We start from the raw sequence: 18169 nt of genomic DNA, 5'->3' as shown, positions 1-18169 counted from the left end.
GACAATTAGGGGTGACCAGGCCGGCTGGGGAGGGCAGTTTGAGGTGACCGGGCCAGCAAGCAGGGGAGGGCATTTAGGGGCGACCAGGCTGGCAAGGGAGGGCAGTTGGGGGTGACCAGGCCAGCAGGGGAGGGCAATTAGGGGTTACCAGGCTGGCAGGGGAGGGCAGTTAGAGGCAATCAGGCCAGCAGGGGAGGGCAGTTAGGCGTCAATCAGGCTGGCAGGGTAGTGGTTAGGGGATGATCAGGCTGGCAGGCAGAAGCAGTTAGGGGCAATCAGGCAGGCAGGCAGGCAGGCAGGCAGGTAGGCAGGCAGGCAGGCAGGCAGGCAGGCGAGCGGTTGGGAGCTAGCAGTCCTGGATTGTGAGAGGGATATCCCAGATTGGAGAGGGTACAGGCTGGGCTGGGGGACCCCCCCTACCCCGTGCACAAATTTCGTGCACAGGGCCTCTAATTGTAAGATAAAGACAGATAGCTGCTCTCTCTATTTCTTCTTGACTACTATGATCTATGGCCTTGAATTACTTCTGTGCTGTTGACTTATTTCATCTATCTATTCCAGTTAAGAGAAAAATCTCCATAGAAAATGGCATTAACAAACTTGGAATAATATTATATTGGGTCTATTTAGATATTTTAAAGTACCCTTATATATGAAAGTAAAATTTAATTTTACATTCCATGTTGTTGCTATGAATTCCTCTTTGCATGAATTTAGAAAATTTAGTTTCTTTAAACAAAAATCAGAATTTAATAAATTCACCTGTAATCTGTGTGCATGCATTATAGAAATCACTGAAGCACTGCTGTGTATTTTACTTTACTAAAATAAATTTGTTTTCTTTTACACAAAATAAAAGGAAATTTCATCTTTGCTCTCTCAAAGAAATTGCTAATAAAGAAACTCAGCCACAGTTTTTGTTTCTTTCTCACCGGTAGGAATTGGTAAAAAATAAGCTTAGTCACATATATTGGTTGATATTTACATTAATTTTATTTCTTTTGATATACTTTATACCCCTACACTGAAAAACTGAAACCAATGTTTTGCCATTTAAAACAGATACATAGGACAGATAAATAGATGTGTGTCACATAAATCTCTATAATTTAGAGAATATGCAAAACCTGAGCCAGCCTTATTTCACATTTAAGAGGCAGATTTAGTGTATAAATTATGATAGAGATTGTGAGATAAAGATTAAAACCTAAAGGATTTTGTATCTGGAACATCATTTAGTGACTTTTACTTGGTTTCTTCAACTGGGTCATTATTCTGTGCTTCTTCCTAATTCTGCTTCAGGGCAGGATAGCATGAGGTTCAATGAGAACATTTGAACTCTAGTCAGACAACACTTTAGGGACTACTGTATAAAGGATCATCTCAAAATTTTTCATGCATGCCCCTTATAGCCAAAATATACGTTTGATTTGTGAATAGTAGTATTTCATACATAGCTGTTGAGGCTTTGGTGTGACTTGGGAATTTGAGGATAACTGCTCAAATAGTTCAATCCAGAATTTTTCTACCTGTTGTGTAGATCATTCCATGATCCATGCCATGAAGAATATTTGTTTTTAATATCTGTATAACACTGTTTCTTTGTGGCCTTTAGAGGCATATTTATAAGTGAAGGCATATCAAATGATGGAGGCACTACCCATTTCATCATGTATCTGTTTTGAATGTTCCCTCTCAGGGAACCAGGATCATTCGGGAACAGTTGGTTCATCCTCGTCGTTAGAACATGATGAATAAGATGGCTTATAGTTTGCCCAGGGATGAGTTAAGAGCCTAAAAAAGCCTGATTCTGAGAGTCATGCATGCATATTGTTGGAAAGTTAACAAAAGCTGGAAACATGTTTTACTTTAAAATTGTTGGGTTGTGCGTCAATGCCTTTCAGAAAGAGAGCTGTCTTATCAGAAAGGGGAAACTATGCCTGCAAGCATGAAGAAGTGGGGATTCGTTTGATAAAGCAGCAGATGTGAGAGAGTGAAGGAGAGCCACAGAGGCCTGGCGTGGTAGAGCAATAGCTGTGGGGAAAATGGAATGTGTATGACTAGGCACTGGAACAAATTCAGAAGCTGTGCCCATCAGCTCTGTCCCCCATTGATCTTTCTTCTTCATGTCCCATTGTCTGAACACACATTATTTTCAGTTGATATCTTCTGTACTTACTGAGATTTCTTCAGTCTACTTCGGTGCCGTGCAGTGGAACTTTCTGCAGTGATGGCAGTGTTCTGTGTCCATGCTGTTCAGTATGGTAGCCAGTAGCTGCAAGTGACTATTGAGCACTTGGAATGGGACTAGTGTGACTGAGGAACTGAATTTTTATTAATTGTATTTAACTTCAATTGGTATACATTTAAATAGCCCATGTGGCTGGTAGCTACCGTACTGGACAGTGCAGATTTAGGTGGCCTCTGCCCAGATTGTAAAGCACTGCAGTCCTCATGTCAAATGCTATTTGGAGGTTTCTGGGCCTATGTAGGTGCTCATTATGGGCTAACCTTTGCTGAATTATATGAGTGGACTGTCAGAGAGAGGGAAAAGGTAGGAAGCTTGAAGAACTCTTCTGGTGCCAATTCCTGCCCTTAGCTTTTAGAATAATTTTGTTACTTAACTTTTTTATTGTGTTCCATTACCTTGCCCATCTTGACTCTTTTTTTTATTATTACTTTCTAAATATTGCATAGATACAAAATGATTAACTTTTTAAATAGATATATAGGTAAAGTATAAAGATTAACACCTACGTCCCCCCAAAATGGTTCATTTCTTTCATCTCTGGTGTGTACTTTTCTAATCACATCCCCTTCCCTACCCATGAGACCTAGCCATTAGCTTGTGTTTATCATTCCTTTTCTTTATAGTTTCATCACATATGTATGTATTTAGAAACAATACATTGTTCAGTTTTACAATCTTTTGAATTTTATATAAGTGGCATCATCTGTATATATGTAGTTTATTCACTTAACATTATATTCCTAAATTATATCCATGTTGTATATAGTCTGTTCATTTTTACTACTCTAGGGTATCCCTTTGTATGAGTATGCCACAAGTATTCCTTTTTATTACTGATGGATATCCCCCCCACACACACACACGTTTTGCTGTTGTATACAGAGCATCTGTGAAATTCCTGTATGTATCACTGGGTACATATGTGAAACACTTGCTACTGAGCACAGGCCTTTTTTATTCTGTGTGTGTCTGTCCTCTTCTTTTCCTCCCTCTTCCCTCTGTCCCCACCTTCCTTCTACCTCCTCTATCCCCCTCCTCTTCCTCCTCTTCTAGAATTCAAGGAAAATGAGTGCAGAGAAATAGAGATTTTTCTGCATTATTTTTATAGGCTAAATGCTCCTTTAAAAGCATCTTGCTTCTGTTTGTTTTTAGTCTGCCATGGTTCCCTGTGCTTTCGTGTTTATGGACTAAGCTCTGATTTGGAGTTCATCAAGAATATTAGAAATTCTTTTATTTCATTCAGTGTGTATAGCACCTAGGTACATGGTACTCTTTTTTAAAAATATATTTCATTGATTTTTTACAGAGAGGAAGGAAGAGGGATAGAGAGCTAGAAACATCAATGAGAGAGAAACCCTGCACACTCCCTACTGGGTATGTGCCCGCAACCAAGGTACATGCCCTTGACCGAAATCGAACCTGGGACCATTGACTCCGCAGGCCTACGCTCTATCCACTGAGCCAAACCGGTTAGGGCAGTGGTCGGCAAACTCATTAGTCAACAGAGCCAAATATCAACAGTACAACGATTGAAATTTCTTTTGAGAGCCAAATTTTTTAAACTTAAACTTCTTCTAACGCCACTTCTTCAAAATAGACTCGCCCAGGCCATGGTATTTTATGGAAGAGCCACACTCTAGGGGCCAAAGAGCCGCATGTGGCTCGTGAGCCACAGTTTGCCGACCACGGGGTTAGGGCTACATAGTACTCTTTTTGTGGAATAACGTCTTTTGTGTTAATTATTTGTGCCTTTTACTTCAATCATAATTGGTAATTAGTCTAGACCAGTGGTTCTCAACTCTGACTGTACATTAGAATGTCTGAGGAGCTATTTTATAAACCTCACCCAAAGATATGTTTATTGATTTTAAAGAGAGAGGAAGGAAGAGAAAGAGAGACATCGATGTGAGAGAAAAACATTGATTAGTTGCCTCCTGTACGTGCCTCGACTGGGGTCGAACCCACAGCCTTTTGGTGTACAGGACGATGCTCCAACCAACTGAGCCACCTGGCCAGGGCTCTGAGGAGCCTTTTTAAAAATATAAATGCATCATATTTCAATTCAAATAGATTTAATTGGTCTAGGGATGGGACTGGACATCAAGATTGTTTTTTGAAGTACCATAGGTAAATCTACTAAGCAGCCAAGATGAGGAGCCACTCTAGAGATTGGCGGGTCTCAAAGTGTTGTCCTTAGACCAGCAGCATCCCTGGAAATTGTAGAAACACAAACTCTCAAGCTCCCCAAGACCTGCTGAAGCAGAAACTCTGAGATGGGGTCCAGTGAGCTCTGCTTTAACAATCTGCAGGTGGTCCTAATTCATGCTAAATCTCTAGAACAGTGGTTCTCAACCTTTCTAATGCCACGACCCTTTAATATAGTTCCTCATGTTGTGGTGACCCCCAACCATAAAATAATTTTTGTTGCTACTTCATAACTGTAATTTTGCTACTGTTATGAATCGTAATGTAAATATCTGTGTTTTCCGATGGTCTTAGGTGACCCTGCTAGCGGTTCTCAACCTGTGGGTCATGACCCACAGGTTGAGAACTGCTGCTGTAGAGCCTAAGACCATCGGAAAACACAGATATTTACATTACGATTCATAACAGTAGCAAAATTACAGTTATGAAGTAGCAACAAAAATTATTTTATGGTTGGGGGTCACCACAACATGAGGAACTGTATTAAAGGGTCGTGGCATTAGAAAGGTTGAGAACCACTGTTCTAGAACCACTGCTCCAGACCATGTAAGCATTTATAACAAAGCCTCCTTTTACTGGTACTCAAATCCAACCTTTCAGGGTCCACAGTGTTCCACGATGGCTCTGGACCTGAAAGCAGCTATAGGAAGCGGGGTAGGTGGATACCACAAAACAGTTCTTTGCTGGTAAATCCCTGAGCCTGAGCAAAAGTGCCAATAGCAAAAAGAGCTATAAAGTATATTTGGATGTGTTAACATTTTTGTAACCTATAATGGAATGAAAATGTATCATGATTGACCAGTAAGGCTTGTAAATGACTATCCCCTCTCCACTAAGAAGAGACTATAGATAGAGAAAAGCATAAGACAGAAAAAGCAGTTGTAATGATGGGGAGTGGCAGTTGCAGAGATAGCAAGCAAAGGAAGAAAGGTGTGTCAGAAATAGCCACCAAGACTGGAATGACCATGTTGTGTAGCGGGGCAAAAAACCAGCCGGGTAACAGTGTCATTAAGGGCACAGAACTTCTCTGGAACAGGTGGTAGTGTGCTGTGTTGTGCTGTGCTTGGTTAGATTTGGAGAGCGCATACATGCAGCATAACAGAAAGTGGGCCATGGAGTCAAACTGCTTTGGTTAAAGCCAGCTTTGCTCTGCTACTCGGGAATAGTTTCTTAACCAGTCTAAGCTTCAGTTTCTTCAGTTCTACAGTGAAGTGAAATCGCCAGCCTCATAGGGTAGCAAAGGATGAAATAAAATGTGTGTAAAGTGCCTGGTGGACAATTAGCTTCAATAAACTTTAAAATTTTTTATTGTGATAAAATACATATAACATGAAATTTACTATTAGTGACATTGTGCAATCAACACCACTCTCTAGTTTCAAAACATTTTTATCACCCAAAAAGAAACCCCATATCCTTGAAGCAGTCGCTCTCCATTCATCCTTCTCCCCACCCCTTGGCAATCACTCTTCTGCTTTCCGTCTCTGTAGAATTACCTGTTCTGGAAGTTTCATAGAAATGACATCATACAATATGTGGTCTTTTGTGTCTGCCTTCTTTCATTGAGCATAATGCTTTCAAGGTTCATCCATATTGTAGAATATATTAGTATTTCTTTCCTCTTTATGGCTGAATAATATCCACATTTTATCCATTAATCCAGTGATCCATTGATGAACATTTGGGTTATTTATACTTTTTGGCTATTATGAATAATGCTGCTATAAAAATTTACATGCAAGGTTTTGTTTGAACACCTGTGTTCATTTCTTTGGGGTGTATACTCAGGAGTGGAATTGCTGGATCATATGGTAATTCTATGTTTAACTTTCTGAGGGATCACCAAACTTTGCCAAGGCAGCTGCAAAATTTTACATTCCCACCAGCAGTGTACACAGAGTTTTTCCATATCTTCACCAACACACATTATTGTTATTATTCTTATAATTATTATTATCAAGAAACTTCTTAAAAAGTATATTGATTATAGATTCTAAACTTTTTTAGGGCACTGGTTCTTAATCAGGGGTTCACATAATGATTACTTGTGGAACTTTTAAATATACTAATGGCTGGGACCCTCCCTAGATTATCTGAATAGAAGTATCCACAGGTAAAGCCCGCAATTAATATTCCTCATTAAGAACCATTGCCTATGGTAGAGGTTCTCAAAGTTTGGTCTGAGGTTCCCTTGGGCCCCTTGGGATTCTTTCAGGGGATCCTTTGAGAATAAAACTATTTGCATAATAATACTAAGATAGTATTTATCTTTTTTACTTCCATTCTCTCACAAATGTTCAGTGAAGTTTTCTGAAGTCTTCATGACATGTGATAGCACAGCAGATTGAATGCAGAAGAGATATGCGAATCCAGCTGTCTCCTGTAAAGCCAGATATGAGACATTTACAAGAATGTAAAACAGTACCATTCTTATGAATTTTTATTTTTAAAATGTTCTTTTTGACATATGATGAGTTTGTCATTGTTTTTAAACGACAACATTGTTTTAAAATAAACAACATTTTAAAATGTATCCGTTTTAATGGTAAATATTGGTAGATATAACCTACATAAACAAATCTCTTTTGAGATCTGCAATAATTAAAAATATAAAGCGGTCTTGAGACCAACCAAGTGAGAACTGTAGACCTTTGGAAAGGAAGGAGACAAAAACAAACAACTATTACCCATTTGTTGAACACTTACTTACAGTTAGTATTCGGTTAAACTTTTTACATATTTTATTTCATCTTTATAATAACCTTATGATATGTGCGTACTTAACCCGATTTTCACAGGGGGAAATTTAGTCTCAAAGAAGTTAACTTGGCTAGTTTATAGGTAGAGGAGCCAGGATTTCAATTTAGGTCTATATAGAGTGTTTAATCACTGCTATAACCTTTAAAAAGTGAGGTTATGTACAGATGTATACAGGACTTGAGCCTAGGAAATTGTTGATAGTTCAAAGCCATCATGACTCATCTACTTCAATAGTATCAGGCCTCTGAAAAGGTAACCTTTGAAATCTCTGTAGACTTACATACCATGTAAATACCATGTAGTGCACTTAATTAAATGAAATTACTGTGTGTTGTTCTCCTCAGTGGTTCTCAGTACAAGGACTGCTAAATGTGAGAAATATAAGAGGGATGACCTACACATGAGTAGATGCAGTTGACACAATGTATATCTTTTTGGTAAAGATGATTTTCTTGTGTTATTAAAACATGAAGATAAATACTCAGTGAGAAAGAATAACAAATTGTGAACCTTAAGAAAATGTTATTTTCTAAGACCTCATACCAATTAGTAGTCCTCTGAAGGGCCCATCATTGCAGGAATGATAAAAATGCCCATGATTGTTCTAACTTGCTAGTGTCCACTATGGAAAAGCCAAAGAAATCAGGTGCTGCTGTGTGCATAGAATGAGACAGGGTAGTTTTTTTCATGTAGCAATATTGTAGTTTCTCAAAAAATAAAGTCTTTGCTAATTAGAGAGGTTCACCTGATCTAGTCCTTTTCAAAGATTATTTGTTGCCCACACATTAAAAACTGATGTGTGGATAGTCACTTTTCCAAAAACTGATTCTGTTATCTCCTAGTGCCTTCTGTGAAGTATTATTTCAGAGGATAGCAGAATTTTTTGCTTAGTAATTGATATTCTGTTTACCATCTTCCTCTTCTTACTCCTCTGTCTTCACCCCTATCCCAACACTGTTTCAGATATTCATTTTGGGGATCAGCATATTTTATAGAAAAATGACTTATTTGCTTATTTGACAAATCTAAAATATCTAGTGTGTGTTAGGCACTGGGTTTGGGTTGAGACTGAGGACACTATAATGAACCAAAAACCAGGTAAGGTCGCTTATGAAATTTACAGTCTAATCACATTTATAGATGTCAATTTTTTTCATTTTGAAAAGTGCTATGAACAGTAGTATATGGTGCTATTAAAGACCTAGGAAGGTTGGAGGAAGATGAAGCCAGAGTGGGGAGTTGGGGGAGGCATGGGTCCTGCTTGTGATGTGTGAAAGGATCCGCTGAGCAGGTGGATGTATGCTCTGGAGCTGAGAGAAGAAGTCTGGGCAGAGATAGAAATTGGTGAATTGTGTGCCAATAGGTAGTTAATTGAGTGATTAGGGATTTCGGGATTGTATATACACTGAGAAAAGAAGAGGGTCTAGGACACGTTTTGAGAAATGCTAGTATTTCATGAACAGCTAGAGGAGAATGCAGAAGGATGCAGAGATGGATGGACGTCAGATATATAGGAGGCAAACTAGTCGAATACAGTGTTAAATATTTCAAGGGGAGAGAATATTTTAAGGCATATCAAATAAAATACAGACTCTTTATTATGGCTTGTAAGGAAGGCCCTATGTGTTCTGCTACCTTCCCATGTCTTTGACCTCATCTCTCACCATCTTACTGCTGGGCTGCTTTTATTCTTTAACACGTCAGGCTCTCTCCTGCCTCAGGACCTGTGTGTGCACTTGGTGTTCCTTTGATGGGATGTCGTTCCCCAGTTCAGATGTCATCTCAGAGAAGAGTAGCCAACCCTGCACTCCCTTTTGCAGGATTCTTGTCAGTCTCTATCAAACTTTGGATTTCATTATATAATTAAGATTAAATTTTGCTTGGGCCTCAAGCAAATCAAATCAACTAGTTAGGACATGCTAAAGAAAATTAATTTTGCAGAAATGTTTAGCAGTAATGGTAAAGAAGAATTTTTAAATTTTAGAGTGCATTCCCCCCTAAGGCATCTTGATGTGAATTGATGAAACAGTGAGAGCTACATCTCTCTTATACCCTTCGACCAAATGGGTTGCACGATGGAGGAATAGGGAAAGCTGAAAAGGTGCGCAGTCCACTTTGTTAAGCATGCAGAAATAATGAATGACAAATACATCACGTTATTGATAATCCAGTAGATACAAAGCAGTCATAAAGTCAATGATTATTTTCTGGATGATGAAGTCCTTTTCTAAATAAAAGTAGACAAAGGCTGTTTAAAAGCCAGTTTAAAGCTGTCTGCAGTTCACTTCAGTTCAGTGAACGTTACTGAACTGACAGTAGAGAAGTGATAGGAGGTTGGGAGCTAGGGCTTGAGGGAAAGTTGCTGATGCGCCAAATGCTGCTTAAGTTCTTCCCCAGCTAAAGAAAAATAATTCCTCTGTTCTTTCAAAATATAAAGATCAGCTCTTAAATTGCAGGGCCGAAAAGAATAAATGGCCAGGCAACCAGTGCCCATTTTATAGAATTCCACTTGCCAATTTAGGGCCTCCTAAAACGCCCCTCAAGGGAGAAAAGGGCCTTTGAAGAACCTTGTTTGGTAACCACTCTTTATTTTTAAAAAGCCGTTTTCGTAGCTGCCTTGGTTGGTGTGTTTTGAGTGTCCTTTTGTTATCTTAAACATCAACTCCAAGCTTGTGGACTTTCCTAATATAGCTCTCCTCGCTCCATAATTTGGCACAAGAATGCTTTGTAGTGCTGAGTGTTTTCTTTTTCTGCTTGTTTCTTCTCACAGCAGCACTGGCCTTTCACCTGGTTTTGTATCTTATTTTAGAAATGGCCCTGTTCTCAGATTTTATTTTAAATGTTGGTTGGTCCAAGCCTTGCTGCAAATGGCTTTCTGTGGAAGACAGAGAAATTTTAAAATCAGCGTAAATTAAATAAGAGAAATTTCACAGGAACCTAGAAACAGAAGTCATTTCAAAGATACCAGAAATTAATGCCAAGCTCCACCACCATACCGTTTTTCACTCAGGGAAGAATTTGAAGAACAGGAGGGCTAAATGACTTGCTAAAGGTTATAAATTATTGATGTAAATGTATCATTCTCACTATTTACATGAAGACAACATATCCTAGAGTTATACTTTTAACACATAAAACAAATAATGCTCTTCATAAGGAAGGGAAATATACCAAACTACTTATCCTAGTTATCTCTGGGAGGGGGGACTGCCAATGTTCAGTTAGGAGCATCATTATTTTAATATCATAATTAAGGCTGCGTCAGATCTGGATTTGAATCTGGCTCCCACCACTTTTTAGGCTATGATTCTGTGACTTTGGGGAAAGCTTCTTAACCTCTCTGGACTTCAGCTTCTTAGTCTGAAACTAGAAATAGCAATGCATACATTATTGGGTTAACTATAAAGGAGTTAACTGTAAGGTTCTTAAACATAATGCCTGGCCCACAAGGAGCGCTTGCTAATGGCAGCCACTATCACTGTACCTCCTGCCATCCCTGCTTGTCTGATAGAACACAGGGCACTGACCTAGGGGATCATTACTGAAGAACTGAAACATTCGTCTGCTCAAAGACTGGATGCTGAGTTAGGCAGTTTTTCAACAAACCTTCCACTCATTTTATCTTTCTCTTAATTCAGAGGAAGCACCATGGCTATCAGTTTTTACTTACCCTAGTAGAATACTACTTAACTCTTGGGTACCTCAATTAGAGTCTGATTTTTACTATCTATCCTATATAATAAAAGGCTAATATGCAAATTGTCCCCTCAACCGGGAGTTCAAACAGGGGCAGGGCCAGCTGGCCAACTGCCCGTGGTCCCTCCCCCCAGCCAGCCCCACCCCTTATCCCCCATCAGTCCCTCCATCCCGATCGGAGGTGGGGCTGGCCGGCCAACCTCCTGCATCCCCTCCCCCCAGCTGACCTGGCCCGATCGGCCCCGATCAGGCGGGCTGGCTGGACCCCACCCGTGCATGAATTCATGCACCGGGCCTCTAGTCTACAATAATAAAAGTGTAATATTCTAATTAGACTGGACAGCCGAGCAATCTTCCAGATGTCCTTCCAGACAAAGCTGCAGCAGTGGGGGCTGAGGCAGAGGCGATTAGGGGCGATCAGGCAGGCAGGTGAGCAGTTAGGGACAATCAGGCAGGCAGAATGGTTAGGGATGATCAGGCAGGCAGGCGAGTGGTTAGGGGTGATCAGGCAGGCAGGCGAGCAGTTAGGGGTGGTCAGGAAGGCAGGCAGAAGGGTTAGGGGCGATCAGGTAGGCAGGCGAGTGGTTAGGGGTGATCAGGCAGAGTGATTAGGGGCGATCATGCAGGCAGACAGGCAAGCGGTTGGGAGCCAGCGATCCTAGATTGTGAGAGGGTGCAGGCCAGGCTGACGGACCCCCCCCTCCCATGCACAAATTCCGTGCACTGGGCCTCTAATCCTATCTAATAAAAGAGTAATATGCAAATTAACCATCACTCTGCTACACCCACAAGCCATGTCCACCAGACAATCAGGAGCGAATATGCAAATAAACCCAACCAAGATGGCTACGGCCACAGAGAGCAGGAGGGAGGCTTGGGTTTCCACGGCAATGGAGGAAGCCAAGCTTTCCACCTGCCCTTGCCGGCCTAGGCTCCACTCAAGGCTACAAAGTTTCAATTATAGAAGATACATAAGTCCCAACAGAAATGGCTGCCGCCACGGAGGAGCAAGCAGAAGGCTTGGCTCCGCTCCAGGCTACAAAGTTTCAATTGTAGAAGATAAATAAACCCCAGATACCAGGGCCTCTGCTTGGGTCACCAGGGGGTGTAGCCGGCCTGCAAACCACTAAAGGCCCCTCGCTCAGGCCGCCCCACCCCCCAAGGGAACCCCCACCCTGATCCTGAACATCCTTCAGGGCAAAGCAGCTGGCCCCCACCCGTGCACCAGGCCTCTATCCTATCTAATAAAAGAGTAATATGCAGATTGACCATCACTCCAACACACAAGATGGCTGCCCCCATGTGGACACAAGATGGCCACCACAAGATGGCCAGCAGGGGAGTGCAGTTGGGAGGGACCAGGCCTGCAAGGGAGGGCAGTTGGGGGCGATCAAGCCTGCAGGGGAGGGCAGTTAGGGGTGACCAAGCTGGCAGAGGAGGGAAGTTGGGGGCGGCCAGGCCTGCAGAGAAGGGCAGTTGGGAGGGACCCAGGCCTTCAGGGGAGAGCAGTTGGGGAGGACCAGGCCTGCAGGGGAGGGCAGTTAGGGGCAAACAGGCTGGCAGGGGAGCAGTTAGGCATCAATCAGGCTGGCAGGGTAGTGGTTAGGGGGTGATCAGGCTGGCAGGCAGAAGTGGTTAGGGGCAATCAGGAAGGCAGGCAGGCAAGCGGTTTGGAGCCAGCAGTCCTGGATTGTGAGAGGGATGTCCCCAATTGGAGAGGGTGCAGGCTGGGCTGAGGGACACCCCCGCCCCCCCGTGCACGAATTTCATGCACCGGGCCTCTAGTCTATATATATGTGTGTGTGTGTGTGTGTGTGTGTGTGTGTGTGTGTGTGTGTGTGTATAAAGCGTAATATGCTAATTAGACCCATCAACCTTCCCGACGAAGCCGGGGCTGCGAGGGAAGCCCAGGTCCTGGGTGCTAGAGGGAAGCCGGTGCTGGCAGCTGGGGGAAGGAAGGCCTACTCTTGCACAGATTTCGTGCATCAGACCTCTAGTATATATATATAAAAGGCTAATATGCTAAGTGTCCCAGCCACCATCTGACTGGTCACTATGACACGCACTGACCACCAGGGGGAAGACTCTCAACGCAGGAGCTGCCGTGACACACACTTGCCATTTACAGAGAAACAGCAGCACGGACCTGGCGCCAACAAAGCAACACTCGGCTTCTTCCAAGTGGGACACAGGCCCCGCCACCACCCTGGAGCGACAGCCCACCAAATCACAGCTGATGCTGCCCAGACCCCAGGGCGCAAAATGCGGCCCACAGCCCAGCCCAGAAACGGTCACTGTGGGTGCCAGGCAATGACGTCACATAGCAAAGCCCAGCTTCCTCTCCCTAGCAGTTAGCCTCCTTGCAGTTTCTTCAGCCCAGGAACATGACTTGCTTTATAGCCAGGTGCAGACATTTTACACTTTAACCAAATGTCTGTGAAGTGTTTTCCCATGCCTCATCTCACTTGATTCTCATAGAAGTCCTGGAGTTAGGTACATAGGAGACTTGGTGGAATCCTATTTTCTTTTCATTAGCTGGAAAACAGATTTAGAAAGCTTAGAAACTTGACCTGACTGAAAAGAAGTAAGAAATGGTGGACCTTGAAAATGACAGGTTTTCTCACTGCGCAGAATATAGTCAAACACTGCTGGAGTTAAATATTTTACCCTTTGTTCTCCCTGCGTGATCTACAATAATAATGTGCTTCGTGTTAATATTTACTGCTGTGTTGGTGACAATTACCTGAAAGAGAAGTTGGGGTGCTTCACTGGGCTGGAAAAATGTTAGCTACTAGTAAATCAGAAAGCAGGTCTAATTAAACAAGTTTATTCTATATCTATAAAAGGCTAAGTTGACTCACGCATGTGTGATACATATAAAGCTCTCGCATGGCGCCAATCTCATGCGTGTGTTTCAATCTGTAATTGTCTATCGTGAATTTAATTGACACTTCTATTATAGAGAAAGGGTGACTAGCGATATTAATATATTTTTTCTAATTAATTTTCTTTCAATGTGCACAAATCCGTGCACCAGGTCACTAGTAATTAAAATTGCTGATCTACTTCTGTGTATCATACTAGAGAGCTTACCCTGCATTGCTAGGAGAAATTATTAACCATTGTTAAATGAAACATCCCTATTGCTACTCATTTTAGAGCCCACACATAGAATTGCCGTGGGAGAAGCAGATGCTCTTGTGACTGAACTTGTTCTTTTAGAAACCACTGTTTTCTTGGTACCTCGTATAATACAAATAGCATGTCTCCTTTGAGCAGCAGTCCCTTGGCCTTCCTTATATTTCTGGAATATAACTGCCTGCTTCTTGTAAATCTCCCTCAGAGCCCTCAAACTAAATTTTGCTGAGGTCACCTCATTTCTATTTATACCCTGGAACATCTCAATAAAATATCCTTTATTGTTAGTGAATAGCTGTATATACAATTTCTTGTGATGCAGTACCAGGAAGAAATTGTCATTTTATTTATTTAGATATACTATTGTCAATCTACCTAGAGATTGTGTAATCATAGATTGGAAACTCAAGGCCTTCTAATTTTTGAATTTATTGTTTGGGACAGACCTAGATTATTTGACCCATTTTAGGTACTGAGTAACAGCCACAGTAAAATACAAGGTGGGTCAAAATTAGGTTTACAGTTGATCTTATAGACAATATAATTAATAAATAATAATACAAGAATAAGTTGTGTTTCACGTACTCACATCTGTAAACCCACTTTTGCTCCTCCCTGTATATCTGCGTATTTTTCTGTACATGGTTGTAATGTTGCTGTTTGCGAAGATGTTTTTCTTTTTTGAGTTTACAACTGAGCAAGCCTGTCATCATCATTAGTCCTCATTCATTCAACTTCAGCACCTGTTTTATCTTAGGCACCGGAGATGCAAATATGAATAAAGCATGACTCCTGCTCTGGAAAATTTCATAGTTCATTGGAGGAGAAAGATACCGATATACACTGACTGGCCAGATTATTATGATCTCTGAATGCATAATAATCTGGCCACTCAGTGTATATCCTATATAATAAAAGGCTAATATGCAAATTGTCCCCTTGACCAGGAGTTAGACCAGCAGGCAGTCCGGCCAACCGCCCATGTCCCCTCCCCCTGGCCAGGCTGGCCAGACCCCACCCATGCACGAATTCATGCACCGGGCCTCTAATATATATATATACTGAGTGGCCAGAATATTATGTGTTCAGAGATCAAAATAATCTGGCCACTCAGTGCATATAATTGCATTTCAAAGTGATATGTTCTGTATAATAAATATATGAAACAATTTTCATAGTCATAAAAAGGAGGGAATGCTCAATTCTGGGGTATGTAGTAAGGTTACAAAGAGAAAGTGACATTTGAGCCAAGTCTTGAAGGATAGATGGGAATTTGCCATTTGGAGAGAGAGGAAAAAGGATGGGCATTAGAGAGTAGGGAACAGCCTGTGCAAAGGCCTAACATGCAGGGCATGCCGGGTAAGGAGAATGTCTTCATTGGAGAAAAGGCTTTGTGAAAGACAGTTGAGTCAGAGTTAGGAGTTTGAATATTATCCTTTGAAGGATTTTAAAATTAGGGCTGAGATAATCAGATTTGAGTTTGAAAACTTGCAGTAGTTTGGGGCTGGAGGAAGAAAGATAGGTGGCAGACACCAGTTAAAATCTGTTTTAGGTTTCTAAGCAAAACACAAGAGTTTATTTACACACAAGACAGTATCTGTGGAGATAAAGCAAAGTCTCTGGATTTCAGAGAGCTTTCCGAAGTGTGAACAATATAATGTTGTGCTCAATCAGAATGATACAGGAAATGTGGGCAGTGGGGAAGAAGTGGGGGGTATGATTGGAGTGACTAGGTGGACTAACGGAAATGAGCAGAATTGGGGGGAATGTAAAAGGAAAAGCAGGATTGTCCTTTTTTTTAAATCCTCACCCAAGGATATTTTTTCCATTGAGAGTGGAAGAGAGAGGGAAAGACAGAGAAACATTGATGTGAAAGAAACACATCGATTGGTTGCCTCCTGCACGCGCCCTGACCAGGGTCCAGGCTGGGGAAGAGCCTGCAATTGCGGGATGTACCCTTGACCCGGGACCCTTCAGTCTGCAGGCCGAGGCTCTATCCATTGAGACAAACTGGCTAGGACCAGGATCGTCCATTTTTGTTTGTCTTTTGTTTGTTTATGGGGACAAGGTAGGTTTAGTGTTTTCAAGGACATTCTAATAGGCGAGTCTGGATCTAAATCTTGGGAAAGAGGTTGCCATAGTAATATTTTTGAGTTCTTACTATTTATTTCTCCATTAGAAACCAAAGTTCTTAGAGGTCAACTGATCATGGTCTCAGTAAGATGACTGTAGAACCAAAACATAAATTCCTAAGCTTCTTACCAACTAAACCTTAACACATTAAGTGCCCTGTCAGTCACCGGTGACTGCCACTATACTTTCCATCCGGAAGACAAAACAGGCTGGGCGCTTAACAGTGTTTACTGAAATGGCCTTTTGTGAAAGAAAACATAAATCTTTTTATTTCCACTGTAATTGTTTTACTGTTTTGCTTCTCAGAGTATCTTCAAATAGATAAATTTAAAACTGGTATGTATATTCACAATGCATTTATTTTCTGCACTATTTTCTGATGTTATTTGACTGATGACAGACAAGTGAAAAAAGCTAGGGATGATAGCTGAAGAACCCCACACCTCTTCGTTTCCCGTAGCAAAACCTTAAAATTCAAAGATTATATAGTCCTCAATAAATAATCATTACTTCCTGTATGTTTGATCTAATCTCAGTTGTTGCCCTGTTTCTGAGGAGACTATAAGTGTTAAAGAATGAATTCAGATGTAATGTCCACTTCTGTAGGAATTTTAAAATACCTTTTTCATGTTGGGATTATTGAGCTATAGTTCTTTTTGAAAACCAGTGGATAAAGTAGACAGTTCTTCAAAATCCACATTACCTCCAAATTTTAGTGCTTACTCGGCATTAATTGAAACTTGGGTGGTTGGGTAGGCTTTGAACAAGGCAAATCACCATACATATTTGATATTCTTTTTTCACATATTTAAAAAATAATAAGCCCATTTTATTGACATGAAATTCTAATTTTAATTGTTACTATCTAGATTCTCTGTGTAGCTTCTTGGGATGTGGTGTTTTTCGTTTACTTTGCTCTTGATTGCTGTGAAATGTAGTTGCCTGCTGTTTAAGGCAGCTGCAGTAGAGTGCACCCAGAGGTGGTTATCATTCTATATTTAGTGAGCCATAGGGTTTGTAAAGCATTTGCAAATTCCTTCAGGATAAAATAGTTTCTATAAATGTAACCCTTTTAATGAAACTATTATTATCAACCATTAAGGAAATACAGCAGCTAATATGTATGCATTTGTGGACAAGACAGAGGCCAAAAACTTTTTTTTTCCTTTTAAGAGCTCACTGAGTATTTTAAATACTTAAAATTAATCATGTGAATCCTATTTTTATACTATTAATCTTGAATTGCAGAGCTTTTACTCAAGTGTTTACCTTTGGTCCAACATTTCGAGCTGAGAATTCTCAGAGCCGGAGACACCTGGCAGAGTTTTATATGGTAGAAGCTGAGATCTCTTTTGTTGAGAGCCTTCAAGATCTCATGCAGGTAGGTACACAAATTTTAAAATAGATTCTAAATGTCAGGCATCTGTGACATTAAAATGCTTTTGTATACATTTTTACATCTGTGCATTGCAAGGTGTTCATAGGATGAAGAAGATAGAGAACTACTTAATTTAATAAACATCTATAGAATGCCTTTAGTACAAGAGCCAGACATTTAAGTTCATATCTCAGGTTTGCTCTTAACTTTGTTATGATGTTACCTAACCTTGGTGATCTTTAACTTCCTCAACTGTAAAATGAGAATAATAGTACCTATTTCATAAGGTTATTGTGAGGAGTAAAAGAAAGAGTGTATACAATGTAAAGCACAAGGTCTGACACATTGCAGGCCCAGTAAATAGTAGCCCTTGTCATTTCCTAGGCAAACAAATAAAACATCTTTATGGTTAGGGAAATTTCTATATAACTATATTAGAAAGCATCCACAGGAGGCAAGGGATGAGGATGGAGAAATGCCATGCTAAGGAGTTTGAATTTAATCCAAAAGGTAAAGGAGAAGGAGTTCTCAGTGGGAAAGGCCATGATCGGAGTTATAATTTAGAAAAATCTCTCTAGCAGCAATATGAAAAATGATTTAGAGTGAGA

The 18169-nt window shown here is 40.9% G+C and overlaps 1 protein-coding gene across 3 annotated transcripts in view; it reads left to right on the top strand.

Annotated features, from left to right (window-relative positions):
* NARS2 (asparaginyl-tRNA synthetase 2, mitochondrial) overlaps positions 1 to 18169 on the top strand; it is a 127518-nt gene that overhangs the window by 70647 nt on the left and 38702 nt on the right. For all 3 annotated transcript variants that reach the window (XM_079787606.1, XM_079787604.1, XM_079787605.1), the window contains one exon: positions 17432 to 17564. In XM_079787606.1, the coding sequence (XP_079643732.1) occupies positions 17432 to 17564 (133 nt within the window). The remainder of the gene's footprint in view (positions 1 to 17431; positions 17565 to 18169) is intronic.

The sequence above is a fragment of the Cnephaeus nilssonii genome, assembly GCF_951640355.1.
Source record: "Cnephaeus nilssonii genome assembly, chromosome: 13".
NCBI classification, from domain to species: domain Eukaryota; kingdom Metazoa; phylum Chordata; class Mammalia; order Chiroptera; family Vespertilionidae; genus Cnephaeus; species Cnephaeus nilssonii.
The sequence above is the reverse complement of the archived record's forward strand: the minus strand, read 5'-3'. Positions and strand labels throughout refer to the sequence as shown.